The following is a 24,369-nucleotide window of genomic DNA, read 5'->3' on the forward strand; positions in this document are numbered from 1 at the left end:
CACAAAATCACAAGTCAGCAAGGACTATGTGCCGCAAGAAAGAACAGCAAACACGCACACGAACAAGGGACTCCTGGAAAACCTCTCCCACAGTGGGCCCCAGCTGGACACTTGGATTCCCACGAGCTCCAGTATATTTCACAACAGCATTTGGGAATCATTTTTAAATGCACAAACTGTAAAGCATATAAATATATCTAGAAAACAAAGCATTTCTATAACAAAATAACTCATTTTTTTATATTTAGCCATTAGAGTTAAGTGAATTGAATGCAGTGTGTCAGTCCTTTAAGAGTAAATGTTCCTTAAATGAAGGTCAGACATGCTCCACTACTTTCCATCTTTTGACTGAAAACGTAAGCATTTCTAATTGTATTACTCCTATTTTGTTGTTTTTTTAATTCACTTCATGCCATGTCACCTATCAAGGTATGTCTTCCCAACTGAGAGGACATTAACAGAATTAGAGCTGGAAATGTGCACAGGAAAGCACCTGTACAAAAACCCATACTTATGACAACTAGGAGTGTGTTACAGCACGTATAACAAAAGTGAAACTAAACTTCATACAATGACATCAAGACTTTATAAGAAATACAAGTTTGTGATAAATAATGTGTTGATAATAAGAAATATCAGTGAGTTAGTAGTTTGCCGGAAAAGAGTCTCAAAGAGTATATTGTTAGGCCAAATAAAAGATGTCCTGAGATAAACTATTACTGTTTAAAGGCAGCAGGATCTTAATTGGTTTGTCCTTATTTCAGACACTAACTCATAAGTAAGGTTATTTTGAATTCCATTTCCAGAAATAGTAGTATATTAAACATTTTTAGCCATGGAAAACAGTTTGTCAGATTGCCATCTGAAGTTAAGTTAGAAAGCTTTTTCACTTTGCTTTCTCTCTAAGAAGAGGTCTATCAACAACCATATATGACTATACACTGTGCTTGAAATCCTCTGGAGACCGCTGAATCGGTACAGACATCACATCAGTCGAGAGAATTACCTCTGCAAAGTTAAGTAGCAGAATATCGTAAAACAATCTAGATGGTTTCAGAGCAACACGGGCGCCACAGCCGACTGCATGCACAGAAACTCATTAGAGCTGAGAGCCTTACATGGCAGAGCCTACACTGGTTGCTAGGTTGTGTGTGTTTCCTCCCAATCCACAGTGACAGCTCCTGCCATTAAGTAACACAGGCATGTTATAATGAGAGAAAAGCTGGTCTGCCTTTTGTCCTAGAGACCAACCTCTCTTATTTATAGCAAATCTGTCCGTCAGCCAGCCTACAGTTCATTTTACACCTCATTTGGTTACAGAGAACACAAAAACATCTCCTGAGAAATGATGTTTACATTCAGATAGCCAGATAAACAGGAGGAGATGTTCATGGTATAACACTAGTTATGACAACTGTTTCAGTGTCACCAAACTGATAAGCTGGCAGAAATCATACAATACATAAATACACAAAGAAAGATTTAAAGATTTCTTAAAGAGGCACACATCTATTATTGCCTTGCCGAGAAGCATCATTTAATTAACAATCTTTTTTGCAAATCAAACATGACAATTCAGTCACCGAGTTTATCATGTTTATAGTGGGAAGATTTGCCTACCCTGGTGAACAGCATTCTACCTTAAAACAACACTCATTATTGGGGAACATTTTAAAGTATTTGTTACAGGCGTTGATAGCTGTAATGTTGTCTGTGTTTTTCAGTAAATGGTAATTTACAGCACACACACCTCAATGACTGACTGACCTTTAATATAGGTTCTTTCTTCTGCAGAAAGTGTGAGAAGGATTTGCTTTGCACATTGGGCTTTTCAACATGTCCTTCAGCTGCCTTTCGGAATGGCTTCGAAGTGTTCAGAGGTTTTCTTGCTGCTGTTATTAGCTTGCTTTGAGCAGCATTTTTCACATCTCTCTGCTGTCTAATGTCCTTGGCACCTTGACCTTTCTGCGATGAGACAGTAGCAGCTTCTTTGTCTTTTCCTTTCATTTGAGAAACAAAGTCCTTTCTTGCAATTTCAGCCTGTCATAGAAAGGAACAATGTGTTTTAGACATGAAACCAATACCATAGGACCAAGTTGGGTATTGAGCTGTCCACTCAAAACTTTTCAACTTTTTTATCTGCAGATTGGTCTGTTAAAATTGACACTAAGCACACTTGTATAAGGCAATCTAGTCCATAGCTATTGCCTGACAGCTGTCAGTAACACGTTAACAGCAGTCTAAAGGTGCTTTTAATAAAATGTCATTGCCATGCAGCACAAAAAACAATAAAATTAAAAGTTAATTTGAGACCCCCAAGATTAATTAATTCAAGGACCTGAATTCTATCTGGAATACAATCACTGGATGTTATACAGTTTTAAGTCTGTTTATCCTGTCATTCAAAATTTTGTCAGAAGCACCAAGTGAAACACTGAGTGAAGCACATTATCAGGGGTCGTTCTCACAAAGAAATTATTACACAGTAAAACTATTATAGTGGTTAATGCTGCCATATACCCAAGGTTTCTGTGAAAACAGAATTTAAAGAACCAATTCATTATGATACAAAAAAAACATTTCTACTGTTTTAGAAAAACTACTGTTTTCTACTGTTTAAGGTGAAACACTCTTCCAATTTCCATGTCTGGCTTTCCTAATATTGCAGAACTGTTTTAAACCTCTGAAGCACTCGAGCTTGCTAGGAAAGTGCTCTGTCCATCTGCTGAAAATGCTTACAGATTTAAGTGGATGCCAAACATCACTTCAGCTGATCAGAGGAAATAACACAACAATCCTCTAACGATCGCAAAGTCTTCAAAAGCTTTCATTTTCCCTTCCAGGCACAATGAATTGAAAACAAGAAAGACACCATTTCCTATATTCAGAAGCATTTGAAGATGGAACTATTGGATACTGAGACCCATTTTGTTAGGTTAAAACTCACCAGTTATAAGTTGCTGGATACAAACTTGCCGTCTGTGTGATACAAGCTAATCAGCGATTTCAGAATGGCAAAGTGAACCCTTTAAAATGTATTAAAATTATGAAAATAACCTCGGATGAAAAAGTCAGCATAGTAATACAAAAAAAAGCAATCAGTACAGACCATGAGATTCTGAATCGTGACTTGTTTAAGACCACCTTTTCACTCCATCACTCAAAAAGATGTACGAAGGGTTTTTTTATACGTGGGTTTTAAGTGGCTTTCAGTATCTCTGCCACATACAAAATCCCACGATACTGTACAGAAGGAAGGACTCTGCAGCTCCTGTAGCTCCGCAGCGAGCCAGACGCACTGTTGGCCAGAGTGACCAGGCTGGCAGGAGCCAGCTGTCCCAGGCTGGCGGGCTGGCAGGCCAAGTGTGTCTCGTGCAGAGCAGAAGGCACTTTGGAACGCACTGCCCTACTGGAGAAGGGTGTTTTGGCTGCCTGACAGAGGCTTGTACACCATTAGGATGAACAAAGCTGCTCTTTCAAACTGATAAAGTTTACCTGTCCAGCTACAGCTTTTTTGTTTCAGTCACACATCTGTTCGGCTTTAGTATAACTAACACATCACTGAGAGAGGGTTCATGTACCGTCTTGGATCATTTCTCATTTTGAACCCATTTCTCTTTTTTTTCAGTTGTTCGACTCTAGGCTATGATTTCAACTGCTTTTAATGGTTGCTATGAAAACCTCAGTAACGGCACTCATCCATTAAAAAAACATCTCTTTTATTTTGAAAGTTTCAGTCTCACACCACAGTTCTATTTATTAAGGAAACATTGCTCCCCCCCCGGCATTTCGTTCACAGCAACAGCTGCACAGAGGATAAACTGCTTAGTGTGTTGTTTATACCGATCTGCTTCCACATATGCTCACCTGAATGTCCTTGCTGATGGTGCCAATCCATTCATCTACTGTCTTTTTGATTCTTATCTCTCCGGAGGCATCCCTAAAAATACGGGGAAAACAAAGCAGAAAAAGGTCAAGTGGACACAGTTCATTTCACAGCTCTACAGCTGTTATCTCAACGTGGAATGATGAACTGCAAATCACATCTCACGATCTTCAATATGATCTGTGTCTTTTTGGATTTTCTCCTGTGTCTGACAACATGAGCAGCGATTCTAGATTTTACGCCGACTCTATATTCAAACAGGCTAAAGGTGAAATTACAAGCTTGGCATGATTTTAGAAAAAAAAAACAATATGCTTTAAAAAATATTGTAGTTTTCTATCCCAAAAATAAGATATTTTATACAATCCAGAAAATAGAACGTTTTCTTTATGTGACTATTAGAAGACATTAACTTTGACAAATAGTGTAATGTGTTCATCACTGCTAATTAATTAGTATTAAAGTACTAAAATATTGGTCTGTAGTTGTGTGATGCCCCCAAGGCTTTATTTGATGAAAGAAGCAAACAGAAAGACCATTTCTGCTTTGCTGCTTTCATTAACTGTGCATTAAGGATCTTTGCATTTAGAAATGTATGACTCTACATTAGCTAGTGTAAATAGCAAATATATTGAGTACTTTTACATTTTCAAACTAAATAAATGATAAACAAGTTGTTCAGCATCACGATTATAGCTTCCTGGAATCAGTTACTATCAAGGACAAACTGGAGTGGTTGTGTGGTGATCAAAACAATGGACTGACAAGGAGGGCTTCTGATTAAACTGAAACTGTGGCACTCATGTTTTGGCAATGATTAGGGAAGATAACTGAGAAAGAAAAACGGCCATGAAAATTAAGCAATTTATCTCGAATACAGAGGACTTCAAAACCAGAACTATTGGTGTATCAGCTAAAAGCTGATATTGTCCTACAGCACTCCAATGCAAATCAGAAACAGCTTTCTGCATTCTGCAGCATCTCTCAAAAAGACAGATTTCTGAAAATTCAGACCAAGTTTAGCCAGCTGCCCTCACTACACAGCACTGGAGTAAATGCCCTTTTTCAAAGCAGTCTGCACCACACAGTTCTGGACCTGTATTTGTCTCATTCATGCTGGTGGAACTTGTGCTCCCAGAGTTGCCATGAAGCTCATTCCAACACTTTAAAAGGTAAATTAAAAATGTATGACTGAAGGGGATATTAAGAGTCAGCTGTGTATTCACTCCACTTTAACCTTGCTAATAGAATAAGTATCATACAGCTATGTCTTATATTTATCATGGAGTAGGAAAAGACAAGTAATAAAATCCATGGTGGAACAGGAAAACACATATGCAGATGCACCCTACACCATTACACAGTTAAGGGATGTACAGTATGCTTGTAGTCCATGGCAGTGATTCATTCATATACCCTCAGGAAACTCACAGCACACAGTGCTGGATCCTGATGCTGCCAGCACAGCCTGCTTTGTTTTTCACAGTAGTCCCTGTTGTGAGGATAGCAGCTGGTTCTAACGCAAGATGGAAACTTTAATTCGGCCATCACTACTCATTTCCCTACAGGACCTGTGATTCTCTGATGAAAGCTCGGATTGGAAGCCCACTTCGCTTGTACAATCAGCATCCTTTGTGACTCCTTGTGTCTAAGAGGAGTTACTATTCACTTCAACTGTCTGCAAAATAAAACGCTAGCAGTTCTAGATATGCCAAGTGTAGGTTTACAGTACAAAGTATGCAGACATCTTTCCTCAGTATTTATTTAGCTGTAATCTTATTTTCTTTAGAGTTGTCCACTGATTCCACCAAAGAAAAAAGCACTCTACATTGCTGTACTCTTTGATTGATATTGAGAGACGAAAACAAGTATGTGTATCATTTAAAGATTAGATTCTGAAAGTTTTCAAAGCCATGTTAAAATGATTTAGTTTTACAATATATCTTATATTCAAACACAATTGTGACTAAAAATTGCTATAAGCATTACTTTGTCTGGATTTTTTTAAGGTTTGTTCTTTAGTTAGGATATTTTAATACATCCAACTACATAAATTGACTGTGCTTATTTATGGTGTTTATTAAATGAATAAGCAGGATTCATGTATTACTGCATGATTTCATTACTCATGAGTTTATTCATCATTCATTAGAGACTGTTTATCTTTGCTTTGTACTACCTCTTTAAATCCCAGTGTAGTTGAATTACACTTTGATAACTGCATTCTGTGTGCACTTGTGACAATATGCCAGCAGTCGTAATGAGATCATAAAATCAAGATTAAGTCTGGCTGAATTTGACTTTCACACTGCAAAACACACTGCAAAACTTGTTATTCTTACTTTATTTCTTCTGTTTAGTGTTTTATCATTTAGCTTGTGGTGCATCTATATATTGCATTTGCCTCCATTAATCATTTTTTTCTACTTTTTAAGAAATCAAATTACAACTGGATCTCCAAAGACAGAAAAACTATCACAAAGGATCAACCGGCACTCTAATCTGAAAGCAATCTTTGGAGAGCTCATTTGCACAGGAGGAACACAAGGACTACGATGTGCCAAGCACATTTAATCAATATGTCGCCTTCCTCCAGTTGCTATGAATGGGAAGAGTGGGAAACTGACTCTTTTTCTAACAGTGTCTTGCTGTGTGTAAAAATCAGCAATGTTCCAGCATGCTGGCCAAAAGTAATTGCACAAGGGGAAAAGACACAAACTGTTTTCTGCAGAAACAATGTGGTAGAACAATCAAGTCCAATACGCATCTGGACACCATCCAAATCAGACACTAATAACACTGCCCGGACTCCCTGATTGATAATTTTATCAGGCCAAATCACTTCCAGATGTAGTCACATAAACAGAAAAGGCCTGGCTGGACAAAGTGACTTTGACAATGCTTGGAGAACAAGCAGAGTCATGCTGTGAAGTTCATGCACACAGCACAATGCAGTGCAACGTTTAAAGGAGACTGTGGCTTCCAATTAAACCACCATCAATCATATCTGCTTATAATTCACAGAATTTCAGTCGTAAGATCATTTAGCATTTAGTATACTTAAGGATATTTACTGTGGAAATAAACACATTTGTTATCTTTTGGGTGACAGTGTCGTACACATAAAGCTTATATACTAACACAATAAATATTAACAATGTTCTCCTATAAACATGAAATCCATATCTAAACACACAAATCATGAAAGTATTTCACATACATGTTTCATTTAATATCCAAATGTAACAAAATGATCACAACACTGAATAAAATACAACTTTATACAAAGTATAAAACTACCCAAAATTTTTTAGAGTAAAAGTTTCCAGATTTGCCTGATTAAGAGAAACCAAAAACACTGTCTGCTGGGCTTTATCTGTTTTTAATTTAAAAACAAATTCTTCATTTTGTAAGTAAAGACAAATTTTGTCCTACAGCATGTTGCTACAATTGCCAATAAAACAACGAGAGGAATGCATAACAGGAAAATCCAAGCTCCCCTATTATTTAGTTTTCACCAAAGGAGGCAAAGAAAAGGATGTGGATAATTTTCTATATACTGTGTGCAATCCTCCAGACTGTTTTCCAACTGTTAAAAATAAAGGTATTGTACAGAGAAGGAAACACCATCTGAAACCATGTTCATAAGACATCATCTGTCACTTTAGATAGCAATGCACAGTAACGTAATTTGAACAGTTCTTAATTTCTCAATGTATCTACTATAACCTCCTTAAAGACACTGGAGTAATGTAAAGAAGAGGACCGTCCTTTCAGTTTTGAGACACCTAGTTAAAATCAACCTTAAAGTCTTAATGCGAGCCACTTATCCACCAGTTATAACTATATAACATCAAGCAATACAAAATAACCACACATCATAAACATAAGAGTAAGACTTCATTAGTGGGAGTATATTACAAATGTGCACAAATTATATACATTTTTTATTTGAAATGTGCAGGACTGATCATTCATGATTTCCATTAAAAGCACATTCTGCTTTATTTACATAAAGAGAAATACAGGTTCTTTTCTATAATGGAAAAGAATATCGCTTAGGAAATCAGAAAATGAATATCTTTTTAATTTTTTAAACAGAAAATAGGACATGGAATATTTTTTGCATTTGCTAAAGTAAACATGAATTTATTAGGGTGATAATAAGCACTTGAAACTCATGTACAAATGTTGTTTAGTTTCATGTGATGTTGTTGTAATGTACAGATAAAAATTCACATTCAGAAAATCCTCAAACTGTTCATAAACTGAACATCAATCATTACGTTCATACAGTATATGTGTACTGTTAGCGTAACATACTAAATGCAGACAAATAATTTCAAACTTAAAAACTGCTGTTAAGGAATATGCATAAAATGACAATAGACCCAAGACACCAGGTTTTACAGTAACAGATTTAAAAATAAATGTAAATTGTATCACGAAAGACAGCTTTCCAGCCACTGCTCTTAACCAGCTTCTCCTGAACCATAAACCTGCATAAGTCTAATTCTACCTAGGGAATTAAAGCACAGCTCTCAGAAAGAGAAGATAAGACCCTCTCAAGCTATAGACTTGCTAAAAACATGTGATGTGCATTTCAATGAGATGAAGGGACTTAGCAAAGTGTAGGGCTGAGTCTTCACTCACTTTGGAAAGCAGCTTCAGGGGTTTTCATAAGATCTGTCGCAAATCCTTAGCAAAGTACACAGTGGGACAAATGTAAAATTAGGAAAGTAAATTTAAAAAGACAAAATTGCTTGTATGAATGCAGGTAGTGACTCCCTTCAGACAGAAGAGGTATATACGGCAGGTTATTTCCAAATTAAAAACATTAAATAGGCGAAGAACCTGTCTGAGAACATTTCCTTCGACCTTTCCAAATTCTTATTAGTCATGTTAAAGAAACCTTAAGCTACATAACTGTTTTACATAACATTTTAGATATTCTTGTAATTTACCTAACATAGCTGGAAAAAACCAACCAAAGTGATTCCAAAAGCAACGTGCAAACATTTTGAATCTCCTCTCGTTCGAATCTGAGAATCTCACAAACAAGTGGCATCTGCCACATTTGAAGCCTGTAACCTTTACACGGAGGAGGGATCAAAGCTATCAAAGGATGAAAAGGCAGCAGTGTCAATCACTAAGTTCATGTTTACGTGTTATGGAATTAGGAAACTGCTAATCTCTTGTGCCATTTTGAAACTGATTAGCATCCTGACCAGCATTTGGCTCAGAGGTGTGGTTAAACATGACTCCCCCCCCCATCACAACCTGTAGCTAACAAGACCCTGTGTCCTAATTAACTGGCTTAAGCTTCAGGAGCAGATTCAGCTGTTTCACACCCTATGCTAGAGAAGGGAGAATTTACTGTTGTGAGCAATTCCACATATACCTGTGGTTTCTCCATTGCCAAGGGCTCTTGTGGAAAGGTTGCATTGAACTATAAAAATGAAGGTGAAGTTCTCATTTCTAGCATTTGCTAGAGACATGCCAGACATTTGGCTAACAAGAAAGAGATGTACAGAAGGCACTGTATTGCTTTTACCTTCTGCAGACATTAAGGAGCTATTAGCACTTGATTCTAATATGTTTACACTGGATTTTTGTGGTACCAAACATAAAATTAACTGCTTAATTCCCCCAATCTCTTACAGCTATTACATGTCCATGGATGACAGCCGTGGGGTTGTTGCACTTTTCTAAATGTGAACACGTTCTGACACAGACAACTACAGTTCAGCTAGATGTTTATGCATCTGTTTATATCATTCCTTTTTTTCCAAATAATTCTTTTACAGCATTTCATTTCACGTAAATTCTTAAACACACCAGTTCTAAGAGAACCCTACTGTCATCTCCAGAGTGAAAGGTTGAGGGAGAAAGGGATATCTCCCTGAGCTATCATGACTGCCTATCTGTTCAAAGAAACTCTTCAATCAGTCTCCTCCTTGGAATCCAGACCCTCAGAATTCTGATGGAGCAGTACTTCTGTATACCACCACATGCTCGGGCCCCACCACATGTCACAACAAAAGAGGAAACCTGATCTGAATTACTGACAGGCATGCTTTTTTCTCATGCTAAGCCTTTTTGCCAACTGTAACAGTTACATGAAAGATTTTTTTCACCAGAAAAAGGCCAGCATTTCAATGGCAAATCAAAGAAACAAAAACTGCTGCACACAAATACTTTGGTCTTACTCTTCAGCAAATTATAATTATTTATAATTCAGGCAAATTAGCATGAATTACATGTAAGTCAGACTGATAAGCCTGAGCATTAGGTTTTCAGTTCCAAGTTTTATGGCACTAGTCATACAGTACAGTACACATGTACTTTAATCATTTTTCAACGATTAAAGAGCTACCCAAACACTAAAAAAGTATTTCAATTTAATTTAGCGAATTAATTAATGAATAAGTCATGGATGCCCATGTATCAGGTCCAGCTTGGCTTCCGCAGGTAGCTCAATGTCTGTATAAACAGATGAAAGACCGCAACAAAGCTTGTCCCTGAAATACAATTCGCCCCTGGCTTAAGGATGCCTGATCATGGAATGGTTAAAATGTTTGGCACATTTTACAGACAAACTCCTTCTCCTGCGCGGCCATATGTTGCGCAGGTTTGGAAGATTCGGATGTTTAGGAGGAGCAGATGAAAAGACTGCGAGCTCCTCTTGCCTCTCCAGCCTGGTTCGGCAGCACAGCTGGTCCTGGGCAGCCATGCCTGCTTAATGCCGTGAAGCCCCTGACCCAGCCATCCTCCCCAGCCCAGACAAGCCAGTCTTCTCGATTTCACTCTATAAAAACATTGCTCCAGATCTCCCGCTACTACACTGCCACTTGGTCTCGTTTCCAATCCCGGTTTATAGCCCAGGGTACAGCACAGGCTGCCATACTTTTCCTCGTGAAGGGTTCCTCTTTTTTTTTAATGGCACAGTGAAATGAGAAAACATGGTGAGACTAACTGGGGCCTGCTTGGTTTTTCTTCCATCCTGCTGCCTTCCCTCCTCAAATGCGGTGTGAAATTAACTTACCCTCTGGACGTTTTAGCCAATTTCAAAAAGATTATCCTTATTCTGAAATATTGGCCAGGCTAGATAAACGGCACAGTTCTCAGTTTCCCCTTTGCCTTCTGAATTAGGGGACCTTCTCATTTAAATTTCCAGACCTCCATCCTGTTAAAATTTCCACCTCGTCACCTATGTATGTTTAATGAAGTTTCAAGCTGTGCATCATAAATGACATGGGATTGCTATTAGTGCTAGCAGGAATAACATCATTTGTATTCCATGAGATGAAAAAATTCTAAATATCTAAAAAAAAGTCCTGAGGAATTTGAGGAGTGGCAGTATTACAGAACAACCAGAATCCTCTTTCTTTCAACATTTTAAGTTATGGACACTAGCCATGACAAAACTTTCAACATATTTTACTTGTTGAAAACTAATTGTATCATTTACCCTGTGGTTGGATTTGAAATCAAAAAGAAAGTATTTTATACTATTTTTGTTTAGCTATACAGTCTATGATTATTAACGTGAATTAAAAAAGGAAACTTTCAACAGTCTACAAAAAATGCTAAAAAAACTGTCATAAGAACTATATGAAAAATAGTGTTTTATTTGTTGTGTTTTTTTTTTTAAAAAAGATTAGTAAACTTGTATTAAGCAGAAAATAATTATTTGGAGCCCCTGGGAAACTACATTCACAATAAAAATGTAACAGCACAAAAGCTCTAGTATTCACAGGTGTTATTAAGACAGAATTTCCCATTAAAAAACATCAGTTTTCGCTTCCACGAGATATCAAAGAGATATCACAGTTTCAAGCTGCTGGCTGTTTTACAGACCTGTTGTAAGTCATTAATTGCTCTCTGACATATGCGCTGTCAGAAAGTCAACACTGTGCCCTGCAATCTGGTGGCTTAGGAAGAATAAGATGTGGTTACAAGGATGTCTTAATTAGGCACTGCTGGTTGCCCTGTGCTAGTACCACTCTGCAGAACAACTGCAGCCTCTCCTAAGAATAAAACAATATCTAATAAAATAATCGATTGGTCCTTTTCAGCTTCTCCTTGACTTCCAGTGCATTCTGGGGTGTTCAGGAGCAATCTTTGCAGAACACAATGTAAGCTGCATCCTACAGTAAATACGTAAGAAAACAGCCAATATTCCCATCAAAATGGGGTTACAACAAATCTAAGGTAATGTATTGCATATTAATAAAACTGATTTCATTTTTGTTGATTTCCAGTATGGTGGTTTAAACCATAAGAGGGCTACAGAGAATGCAAGTAGTACAGAATTTAAAAAATCCATACTGCACTTAAGGAGCACATACATCTTTTGCTGTAACTTAATTCACAGCCTTAATTATATATTTTCTCCTCAACCCCTTTATCACATTAAATAACAGAATTGCTTGAGCATTTCAGATGAAGCGGTTATATAATCAAACCCAATTGAGAGGTCTATTAGGTTGCTAAGGAGAGACCAGAATTAAGAAAAGGAACTTGAAATTAAACTGCAGTACTTCAACATCAGAAAGAAAGCTAATTAACTGTGTTAAATTAAACTGTAAAATTACATAAAGGCCAAAGTGGAAAGGAGAAATGCATATTCAATCAATACAAAGTAAACTTAAAGAAAAAGAGTGCAGATGGTTTTGAGCTCTTTTTTTGGTCTCATTGCGCTTGGTGATTTGGTCAATTTCTTTGTATTTTAATTGTTCACTGACAATCTTGTGTGGCAGTCAGACAATAAGCTGAATGATTTGTGACCCCAGACACTTTTTCATGTGCCACCACCCACTGGAGCTCCCCTACCTTTATCAAGCTCGGGGGGTATCTGAACTGCAAACTGGGCCAGAGAGAGCAGCCCTGAACAATCAACACACACCCTTTTCCAACGCAAAACACTCCCATAGAAAGAAAAAGCCTCACAGGCATTCCTGATAAAAATCACAGCTTGGAAACCACTGGAACACAGGGGAGTATTGCACAGAAAACTGTGGGCGTCTGTCCTGGGACAGGCCCGCAGCCGGTGAGCAATGGCTCTTGTCCCAGTCGAAGTGCCGGCCTCCATTTCTGTCACCTGCAAGGGGGCAGTGTGATCCGATCGGCCCCGCGAAGGAGAATCCACATCGAGACGCACCTTGGACGAATGTAACCTTGGAGGAGGAGCAAAGCGCAAGGCAGGAAGTGTAAGGCCGAAGTGAGTCTGGCCAGTCTGAAAGAGTGAGGCCCGGTGCGGGCCTTGATTGAGCATATTCTCATCACTGGGGTGCTTCCCACCAGGCCTGAGCCACGCTGGGCCTGCTCTCTGCGCACACTCTCACTCTCGCACTCAGACAGTTTTTGCCGCGGAACTGGAGAGAACATTATGCACTGATTTGTTTAGCCGGCTCCTTTCGCTGAAGTAACGTTAAATCCAGTCACCCCCCAGGAGGACTTTAGCAAACAATTCGGATAAATCCTTTCTCTGGTTCAGTCGCAGAGTGTAATTGGCCTTAAAGGCTGTGTGTTTGTGAAGTTCCTGATCAACATATCCCTGAGTCTTATAATTCTCTTCACGTACAAATGCAATATATTTAAATGGAAAGTTGGGTTAGGATCGTCCAAACCAACCCTATGCTACCATTTTTATCTGAAAACCTGCTTTTGAGAGAGTGCAATGTGAGTTCTATGAGAGCTCAGGGTTGCATTAGAGAAATGTACCAGTTTTAAAGAGTCGATTATTTTCATTACTGTATTACTACTACAGCTCCTGTCTTTCTCCATCGCCTGCTTCAGTCTGGGGAAGAGGAAGTGCCTGATCATCCAGCTCTGGTGGAAACTGTCTGCTGATTGGCTTGGTGCTGCTGTTGCCAGAAGAGGACTAATCTAATCCAGACCAGGCCCTCACAGCTTGGAGGGCAGGCAAGAGCTGCCTTCTGATAAGTGCAACCTCATACATCACACTTCTATGAATTGGTACAAATGGACAAAGAAGTGATTTAATACCCTTATGTCTCATGCTAGATTGTTTTCATTCCTAGAAATTCAAGAAACTAACTCTAGTAAAAAAAAAACAAGTTGACTGCTAGCTCTTTGCTAGCTCTACTTTTCTTATGAAACTACAGAGAGGAGGCATCAATGTAGGTGCAGTCTTTGGGCACTTTTACAGTATCCCACAGTTTATCATAATGCTCCAGTTATCACTGAATGCCAGGAAGCCTCAGGGTGTTTGAAAGGGTCCGGCATCCAGCCCGAGCAAAGCAAACTTACCGCAGAGCAGCTGTGCACTGAAATGAATCAACATGCACAAGGAAACCCTTGGAGAACATGAAGTCAGCCATAATTCACAATTCTTTCCACACTGCTCTGCCTACCACTGTCTCGGGGAGTGTTTTTATCTGGCAGCTCTCGCCTTTCATTTCCCGAAAGGACGACTGCAAATCAATGTTGCCTTGATAAGACTGCAATGGAAGAGTGAATTTTATCACAAACGGCTTTCCATCTCAGACTGATAAATACATATGAAAGCAATCTTAAAACCAAAGATAGAACCCATAATCTGTTTTAATGAAATTATTTTCACTCTTGTTTAGGATATCTTTTTTGCTGCTAACTCAGTAATGCACAACGTAGTGTTTAAAACCAATCTTGAACCTATTTGCAATATTTCTGATATTTTCCTACAGGAGCTGCCAGCCCTGACACATTTCACCTATCAGCAATTAGCTGTTAACAGTACTGAATTCAAGTATTAGATTTTCACCCATTTGGACTAACCCAGTTATGGTAAAATAATAATGTTGTTATGAATATGAAATACTTTTCTACTGTTTGAATATAGACTACGTTTTCTTATAATAATTATTAATTTTGACTCTATGAAATTTCTGTGTGCACAGATACAGCAAAAAGCGCCTCACACTGTAGTCACCCAGATTTGAAGCACAGTGGGTGGCAGTACATTGCCTGAACCCAGACTGATCATGCCCCTGAAGACTGGGCATTATTTGTATGGGGTTTTGTCAGTTCTGCACTGCTGTTTGTATTCTGTACATGAAACATGGATTGAAAATGCACAATCGCTGAGACTGCTGTCCCTTCGAACCTGTTGCAAGGGCTGAAGCACTGATTCAGGTTGAAAGGTTCTTGGCTGCTCTAAACTGAGAAGTCTACAATAAAGGTGGGTGGTGGAAATTTCTAAATATAAGTCAAAAGGAATTGAATACAGTCTGGAAGAGTGCCACAGGTTATTTTATGAATTATGTTAACTAGCAACCAAGCAAGCAGGATGGGTCGAATTACCTTATCTGGTTTCTAAAGTTTCCTAGATGTTAAATATACAACATTCCAGTCAAGGGACTGATCACGGGTTTGTGACAGAACCTGAGACACATTTTGCTGAAATCCAACAGGACCTGACCCGGCTCCACTCTGGAGCTGAACACCTGCTACGTGAAGCTTCTGTTCTCCAGCAATCCATCAGACAGATTTTTTTCAGTGGTGCAGACTTAAAAAGTATTTCCTGTGAAATGCCAGGAATAGTTTTTTCTTTATGTTTTTCCAGCTATTAGATGTGGGGAAATATGCTGGTGTCTGCCCTGAGGCTTTACAAGGAACTGTTAGCCAGTTTTTGAATTAGTGGAAGTAAATTAAAAAAATACCAAGGGGCTTACTTGCGCTGAATTATCACAATGAAAACTCCATGTTTGTCTGAAAAAACTTGTGACATGTACCATGCAGAAAATTGAAACAAAGGTGAAGACCCATTATTGACCCAGATATCAATACAGACCTCTGTAAGAACAAATGATGTCTTTTGTAATGCAGTATTACAAAAGTAATAACGATTAAAGGCTGAATGCTTTGGGTAACAGAAACATTTGCAACTGTTTAACATCTCACACTTTTCAGCGCAAACAAACCTCTGTCAAGAACATTCTTGTGCATTTTGTATTAACCTGTAGATTGTAGGAATTGTGCTCCTTCTAAGGGATTATCTTCTATTTGGTCTTTTTCAGACAAAAAAGCAATACTAGCAGAATGACCAAGAATAGGGAGAATTAGAGTAGCCCTTGTAAGAGCCAAGAACAGAATCCTGAAGAGCCTCAAGAGAGAAAATTGCTTTCTAGAGACCACATAATATGGAGTAAGTGATATCACTGTAAGTTTGGACTGTCATCTGAAAGCACATTCCTACAGAATTAGGTTGCCATCAACAGCTGACTCATGCACAAAGGGCAAGCAGCCCACTTGAACCTCCTTCTAATAAAAGACTGAAGCACTGATGAACAGGCGGTCTGTTTAACCCTAGTGTTGGAACTAATTTAACCCCCATGTGGTCTGTGTTAGTCAAGAGTGACATCTGTAAGATGAAAGCAAAGTAAAGGCTATGCAGCTGGCAAAATCAAATACAGAGATATGATTGTTGCAAGGCACTAGAAAAAAACTGTGATATTACCTGGATATTGGCTATGAACCGATTTGACGCTGATAAAATATAGCAGCACTGAGAATTTCAAGGGGAATCGATATTTGTGTTTTAACAGTTTATGTTAATTTTCTTTGGAGACTATAAAAATAAATTAATTTCAAATGCACTGATGAGAAGTAGTTTGCAAGAAATCCTCCCAGAATGTTAAATAATATATAGAAAGGACAATGATTGCTGTATCGAATAATAAAAATAAAATGACACTTTACACATCTGACCACTTAGTGACCACTTCTTCACTAAATTGCAGTAACACCAATCTAGTCAGATATAAAGATATCTGAACAGCATAATGAGCGAGGCCTCCTGTCAAACCCAGGAAAGGGTCAGAAATGAGTGATCTATTCTTTCAGAGCAGAACACAAAACACAATTTAGGATAATAAACATGCTAAAGTGCTGGGGACACTGGACAGCAAGCATTTCTATAAAAGCACAATCTGAGTTTCCTTATTATGTTCTTAATCGTTATTATTATTAACACTTTATTAATGTTCTATTAATCTGTTACTGGTTATGAGGCATTTATTCAGAAACGTGAAACTTGCAAGATACCCAACATATCCATCCTTGCAATGGAAATGGAAAGAAGAAGAAAGCTACCACTGTGTTTGATAGATAGGTGCTGCTATTCAGTGGAGAGACTGATAAATTTGAAGGGCTGATAAAGAGACACCAAGATTAACAGGCTGACAAAGCCCAACCGGCAGAGACAGATGAACAGGTGGATTAGATAGATTAAGTTGATTAGATAGATAATACAGTAGTTAGAAAGTCACTTGACCTAGTCACAGATAAAAAAAGCCAAGGTAAGGCCGCAGAGCTGTTGTTCTGGCAAGGACTGCTGTGCTGCAAATGTCAGCTCCAGATACAGATTTGGCGCAATGACCCAATCTTGCGCAATAGCTTGACACAATAATTGCACAACTGTTGTCGTTAAATGTCTCTGTATACTCGTTTGAGAAATTAATTTGAGCCAAATAAACAGTACCACCTTGACATATAGCACTATGCTTTTTGGAAAAATGACACATAATTCTTTATTGCAAGAGAAAAAAAATGGCCACATGCATGTAACATAGAATGGCAGCAAAATCCAGAACAAGATCATTATGAGTTTAAAATAATAGGAAGTCACTTCTCATAAAAAAAATGACTGGTACTAGATTCATCACCAAGGCTCATTTATTCTTCCAGCAATGCAAGGCTCAAAATGGTTCACCCATTTTCAAAATGTACCTGGCACAGATCATTCAATCCTACACACTCTGTCCAACTTGACATCATGAATTAAATTTGATTCAGCTATAACCTGGCTGCAATCAGGTGAACTCTCCCTTGACACCTGCCAATCAACATGACTGTTTTGTTTGTCTTTGCCAGCTGCAGCTTGGAGGGTGCTCTAAGGGCAGCTGTCAGTCAAACCCTCCAATAGGTCTTGACATCAACCACTCTGCCAGATAATTTTATGTAGCTGCAATACACTTCAGCATTCAGAAAAGAGACATTCCTATTTTCCTCCTCTTACATCTAGTAATATTCCCTGGAACCGATGCTGAAAGCAGCCAATAATATCACTCAGTATGACAATGTTTAGTGAAGACCTTGTAATTTCAGAATTGGATTCCAATTAAGATGAAAAAAGGGATGCTCTGCTTCACATTCTATCAAACATGACAAGTAGCACCTTCATTCCTATTCTGGCAAACAACAAAAAAGTCCACAAAGAAAGTCTTAAAAGTAAGAATTGAAAGGAATTAAACATGGCACTTAATGAAAAATGACTGTCAAGAAATTGTCATCCCCGTGCTGCATAATAACAGCTTACAAATGTAGTAATTATTTTCTGACAAAGGACTCTGTTGTATGTTGAACAGCGAGTAGCTTCATTTTCCTAAGCTATTCTCATCAAAACGCACCGTTGATGCACTCATTCTGTACGCAAAGCTGTCAGCATTGGAGCCTTGTACTGTCTTGCTAGATCTGAGAAGATAAACAAGACCAGACCTTGAACTGGTGTTATCCAAGGCAAGTCAGGTGAAGTCTTTTTCCCCAATGGCACCAAGGTCCATCAATGCCATAACTCTTTGAATGCAATGTCCTGTAGGATGTGCCAACCTGCCAAAAGCTCTCAGCACCCTGAATGCAAACTTAGTGGGACCTTTTAAAAATAAAAAGCCTTGATAAACTTCAGAAAGTCCAAACTCACACCTGGTCTCATCCTTGAATATCGATCGCATTTCCTTTTGCTTTTAAAGACACACATTAACACACATCTCCCTTGTTTTTCAACATATTCAGACACAAAACCAAGGGGAACACAATGTAGATGAAATAAAGGATCATAATCATAGAAGATTAAATCATTTATATGTACAAATTCTGATACAAAAAATTATTCAAAATGCTTGTAAAGGAATAAGATCTCAATTTATTTAAGAATTTATCATGCCTTGACTACTGGATTTTCAAACATCGATGATAAATTGTTTTTTGTCCTTAGTGCCACCTTATTGAAAGAATCGGCTCAGAGAAGCAGTAGCACTGTAATCAAAGCTGTTTCCATGTGCTAAACATTTTTCAGCATTTGCATTTGCAAATTACATGCTATAGCAGCACATGAGAGAAAGAAACATCTCCCTTCCTCTGTTCTGTAATCCCACCATTTTAGGTGCCCCTTAAATTCTCAATCCTTCAGCCTCCCTGCTCACAAAAATAATTTAAATAGGCTTAAGAGGAGATTATTGTCACTCATGCAGTGGAAAGGGGTTGAAACGGCCTTATCGATTTCCCAGACAAATGCCCTGTCATTTACAAGTTATAAACAGAGCTCTTTGTTTCATGTTGTTTCAAGTAATGGTGCTGTCCACAATGACTTTAACATTTGTGAACAGATATACTTTCACTTTGTGTTCAATGTGTGCATTCATACAGTACGCTTTTACTTAAATTCTCTACAGCTGGTCAAATCAGTGAGGGCCAGTTTCTTTAAACTGTAAAGTAACAATACCCATTTGTTATGGATTTAAGGCACAGTATAGATGTCCTCTTTAAAGAGGCAAATGTTCACTGTAAGAGGAAAAACTGCAAAGGGATCCACTACAAGAGAATAAACAAGAAAGCAACATTTTTATAATTGATTCACAGTGATAGTTTAACTACGCTTTAAAGAGTCATTTCTGTGTATGTGTGAATTTGCTCTGCTTAGGAAGAATTTCTTATGCATGCTCTATGTGCTGCATTTTTTAATTCTAGCACTACTTTGAAACAAAGTAACAGGTTCATTAATGCAACTAATAAACTAAAAAATGTCATTTATTTAGAAAAATCTCACATTCTATCTGAATCCATTTAATTGGCTAAAACAAATATATTTGTGCAGAATTAGGGCATTTTCCTAAATCTATGAAAGTGAAAGTAAATCAATGTAACACCTACTGTAGCTCTGGCTGTAAAACCATGCTTCTCAGCTCATGCAAAGACAGTGATAAGCCTACATCATTCCAGTATTTCAAGGGCAAAGCACTTTCTGCTCATATACATAGAGAAGAACAAAGGCTAAAGACTAGAACTACTGGTGTATCTTCCTTGTAACATTTACACCAAGCTGGTGTTAAAACGATGCACGAATCAGTGAACAGCTAACCTTTAAAAACATACGCTGGAAAACTGACTATCGAGGGAGCTTTTACAGATAATTAATTGATTTGTCACAATAGCATGGAAGACGCCTCAAAAGAGTTCCTAAACAGTTCAAAGCCAGGGGAAAACTAAAGAAAACTGACACACTCATGTTATAACGGTCCCTGGGGCTGGGAAGCAAGCAACTGAATAAACCACAAAGACAAGTGCGAAGACAAGGACATAAGATCTTCCCAGTTCCACTGACATTTCATAGAGTACAAAAATAATTACAGAATACTGAAGAAACACCATCCACAACAACAGAGTTCTAGTTACACTTCTATTCAAACAAAGCAGATTCACAATCTTCCCAGAGTGCTCCTCTTCTGGCCCATGTAAAGATATACCGTAAATGTAAAAAAAATCCACTCCAACATACTGTACACGTTTCTGAAATGAGAGCAACAAATCTAGAATAATAAAATGTCTTGCTTCTCTGGGACACTAACATCAGACAGAACTTAAAATGTTCCGTTTGCATATATATACAGTATAATAATATGGAATATTTCAATGAAGCTTATACAGTGGAGTGGAACCGGTGGAATATAAAACCCACTTCTCTAAGCAGCCATCAGCATGGCCCAGAGGAGTGTCAAATCCAGCCTTCCAAAAGCAAGGCTTGGAAGAGGGCATTTCTGAACACTTTTCAGAGGTTTAAGAAGTTTAAACACCACAAAACGCATCACAGATAGTATAAATCGGATGGCCGTCATAATAGAGGATATCAGATGTCAGCAGTAAAAGAGAACAGTCAAGCCGTAGGCACGTTTCCACCTGCAGTCTTCGGAATCAAGTGTGCTATCTAGTTATGTCTTACCTGTTGGAGGACAAAGCCTCAATCTGAGAGTGCAGCACAGCTCCATCATTTGCTCGTAAAATGGCCTCCAGGTTCTCTTCCAGGACTTTCTTGTGCTGCTTAACTTGTCGCAATACCTTTTCAGCATCTTCAAACATGGATTTTGGAGCCTTGGTTTTTTGAAGGACCACGGGGTCAGATGACTGGGGTAGGGATGCTGACTTTAAGGGATGAAGCGAACCTTCCAGCTGAAATAAAGAAACTCAGTTGTCAAAAAGAAACATTTATAATGTCGGTGGCTTCTAAACTGTCAGCTGTAAAGTCTCTTCTTCCGAACATCAGTTTTCTAAAATGGTTAATCTCTACAAAAATGAATATTTTAAAATAGTTCTAAATTATGACCCTTAAGACATAAAAGGGTTTGGACTGGGCTGCGGTGTGTTAGGCTTCTCGATTTGCAACTAGAAGGTCATAGGTTCCAAGCTCAGGTGAGACACTGCTGTTGCATTCTTGAGCAATGTCCTTCACTCTGAATGCTCTAGTATATAACCAGCTGCAACAGCGGATGCATATGTAACCAGTATGTCTTTGGGCTTTGCGAGGATTCCCACAAGAATCCAGGGAGAACACACGAGCTGCGCGCACACAGCACCCCAGGAACTGAGCCCAGAGCCCCAGCGCTACAAGGCAGCAATGCTCACCACTGCGTCACTGCGCTGCCCATGCATTACAAGACTCCTGCTTTAAATAAGAGCTGGCATCATTAATAAATAGCTCATACAAATACAACTTAAACTTCCAGATATACACCTGCATTTATTAAATTCGTTTGTCTATTTCTGCAGAAGACCAGTTCACTTCAAACAGGAAAAAGAAAAGGTACTGACAGTTCCTTCTCCGTACAACTTTGATCTGCATTACTAAATAATATGAATAACAAATTGGAATCCCACTCAGACTGTCACTATGGGCCAGTGCTATGCCTGAGCAGCATTCAGGCAATCCATCTTGTATCTATCGTCTCCAATTTGCTATTTTTAGAGTGATTAAAATGACATTACGACATCCTTAAAGAGTCTGCTAGGCTTGGTGCAATTTATCTCAATACAGCCCTTCCTCGCATTCTGTCGACCGTCTCATTATGAATCGCGAAGCAGGTTGAAGCCCGCCAGCCTTGCACCCGCGAGTCCTTGGATGGGTTTTTCTTTTTGCGCGGTAATCTTTCAGAGCGCAGAAGAAAACACATTAGCAGCAGACACTGCCTCAAAGAGTCACACCCCCATTTACATCTGTCATACAAAGCGTTCTATGCAGTGACTTGGCTATTGTGGAGCTATGCACAGCACCTTATTTTAAATGACCTTGTAAACAAATCAAAGAAGGAGGCCTTAATACTTGAGCTTTATAAAAAGATAATTGATGTCACCCTTTCAATCATCTCTTGTGTTTTGCTTCATGAAGACTTTCCCATTAACTGTGCTCCGTGAAGACCTCTTGCTACCGAAGGTGATCGATGTGAGCAAGCTATTTCTGCAGAGAAAGGGAGTGCAGTTTCCTATCTGACACGAGAGTGCACATTAAAGCTTGTTGATTTCTAACTGATTTTTAAACAATTTGTGCTGGGACTCAATTATTAAGCAAATCTAGACTTTAGACAACACAGCAGAAAGCCAAATATACACATAGTACACGCAAATTGTATGTGTCCTAACACAGACAATATTCATTCAAGACAATATTTTGTCTAGAAAAACAAAACATCAAGAAAGAAATGCCTGTGTGCATGATGTCCTCTATGCACTTGTTTCAAAACAAAGGTATGCTTTACTTTTAAATGTATTCTTCTTGCTTTGCAAACATTATTCACATTAATTAAAGTGCATTTATCCTAAAAAAGAAATGATATTGAAATCAGGCACTCTTCCCCTGAAGGGTACTGTGCCTTTCAGTCTTTCGGCCAGCGTGCACCCTGGAACATGAGCTCTCGATGCACGAGGAAGCACCAAGAGCTCCTCAGCGCCTGTCGGCACACGCGCCAGACACCGAGGAGAGGGCGGGCTGGCAGGATGCTGGTTGCCATGGGAACTCACCGGGGCGGGCGGGGGAGGCGGCGGCGGCGGTGGCGGATCGATGGCGGCTGGGACGCGGTTCGGCCTGGCCTGTCGGCTCCGCTCCAGGGGAAACACTTCAGGAACCTGGATCAGTAAATTCAAGAGAAACCCTCAATGTGCATCTGCAAACTGTAAAATAAATGATCTTACTGAAAAAATATTTTATTTACTGATAATATACAATATTGACCACTTCCACGTATATTCTGTATCTGCATTTTTGTAGAAATATGCTCCTGCAGGGACAGCTCGACACAGATGAATCATTAAAGGACACACAAGCAAGATGTTTGAAAGCAAGATGCATGACAGCAAAAAGTACTTAAGTTCCTCACAACTTATATTCCTTAAAAATGAAATCATAACTCTGCATTATTGGTATTTGAACTCCAATGGAAAACCTGTCTTCTGTCCCAGTTATTAAACAGCAAGGACTGAAAACAAATGGGTCAGAATAAGAGATTTTCCTCATATGGGGAGGTTTGCTTACAGCAGCATCCTTTTGTGTTACAAGGGATAACTGGGGGGAAAAATGTCCTTACAGTAGGAAAAGTTTAATCACATAAAAATGTACGGTATGAGAAATATATGTCTTTAACACAGAGAAAAAGAAATATGTTTCTAATCTGCTAATTTCCTACAAAAATTACTTGAATATACTGAACACTAGCTAATGTACGTTCGATAAAACAGTGTTCCATGTATCTGAATGAATGTTACTGTTTTCTTTTAATTCATTCTTCTATACACATATACATGCATTTTTCTGATGCTTTAAAAAAAATCTTTTAGCAGAATCTTTCATCTAGAAGAGTCATTATGCATCATTATGAATCCATCAAATTGCCAACATACAGCTACATTTACTTAAAAACAATAGTGAACACCGATTTCTCAACTTTTCTTTTAAGGAATAATTCCCATTTTCCACAAAAGAAGAATACCACAAACAAAAACGATGTCAGCCTCACAGCAAAATCCATATAAGCCTGCTGCTTTAGACCACCTATAATAACCTAATACAATCCATTAAGCCTCACTCGCACTGCAGGAACCCAATTTCAGAGTGTGAATTTTATTATTAGTGTTGGAGGCGGTCAAAACATTGCTGCTTTCAAAATAATTTTTACATCTGGGGTAGGCTACAAGCGAAATGTATCATTAGACATATAAATGACTGAGCTTAAGAGACCAACCTTGGACTGCTGTTCCAGGTTAGATCGCCACTCTTTCCCTTCCTGAAATAAATAAAATCGGTTAAATATTTATAGAATATATAAGGCTGATAACATTATTAATGTTCTCAGATTATTTTAATAGCTCTCTTAATAACTGTGATATCTGCAAATATGAGACTATCAGAATAGTTTCCTTAGCTCTTAACCTGAGCTGTG

General features: G+C 38.5%; 1 protein-coding gene across 10 annotated transcripts in view; it reads right to left on the minus strand.

Annotated features, from left to right (window-relative positions):
* The window catches only part of kiaa0586 (KIAA0586 ortholog), a 177,236-nt gene that overhangs the window by 65,478 nt on the left and 87,389 nt on the right, over positions 1 to 24,369 (minus strand). For 6 of the 10 annotated variants that reach the window (XM_088647581.1, XM_088647580.1, XM_088647577.1 and 3 more), the window contains 6 exons: positions 24,172 to 24,213; positions 22,955 to 23,059; positions 20,886 to 21,112; positions 3,868 to 3,940; positions 1,768 to 2,040; positions 1,119 to 1,181 (listed from right to left, as the gene is read on the minus strand). In XM_088647581.1, coding sequence (XP_088503707.1) covers positions 1,119 to 1,181; positions 1,768 to 2,040; positions 3,868 to 3,940; positions 20,886 to 21,112; positions 22,955 to 23,059; positions 24,172 to 24,213 — 783 coding nt within the window. The remainder of the gene's footprint in view (positions 1 to 1,118; positions 1,182 to 1,767; positions 2,041 to 3,867; positions 3,941 to 20,885; positions 21,113 to 22,954; positions 23,060 to 24,171; positions 24,214 to 24,369) is intronic. The other 4 variants (XM_088647579.1, XM_088647575.1, XM_088647574.1 and 1 more) reach the window with 3 other exon arrangements.

This window comes from Lepisosteus platostomus, chromosome 10 (assembly GCF_059453375.1).
Source record: "Lepisosteus platostomus isolate fLepPlt1 chromosome 10, fLepPlt1.hap1, whole genome shotgun sequence".
NCBI lineage: Eukaryota > Metazoa > Chordata > Actinopteri > Semionotiformes > Lepisosteidae > Lepisosteus > Lepisosteus platostomus.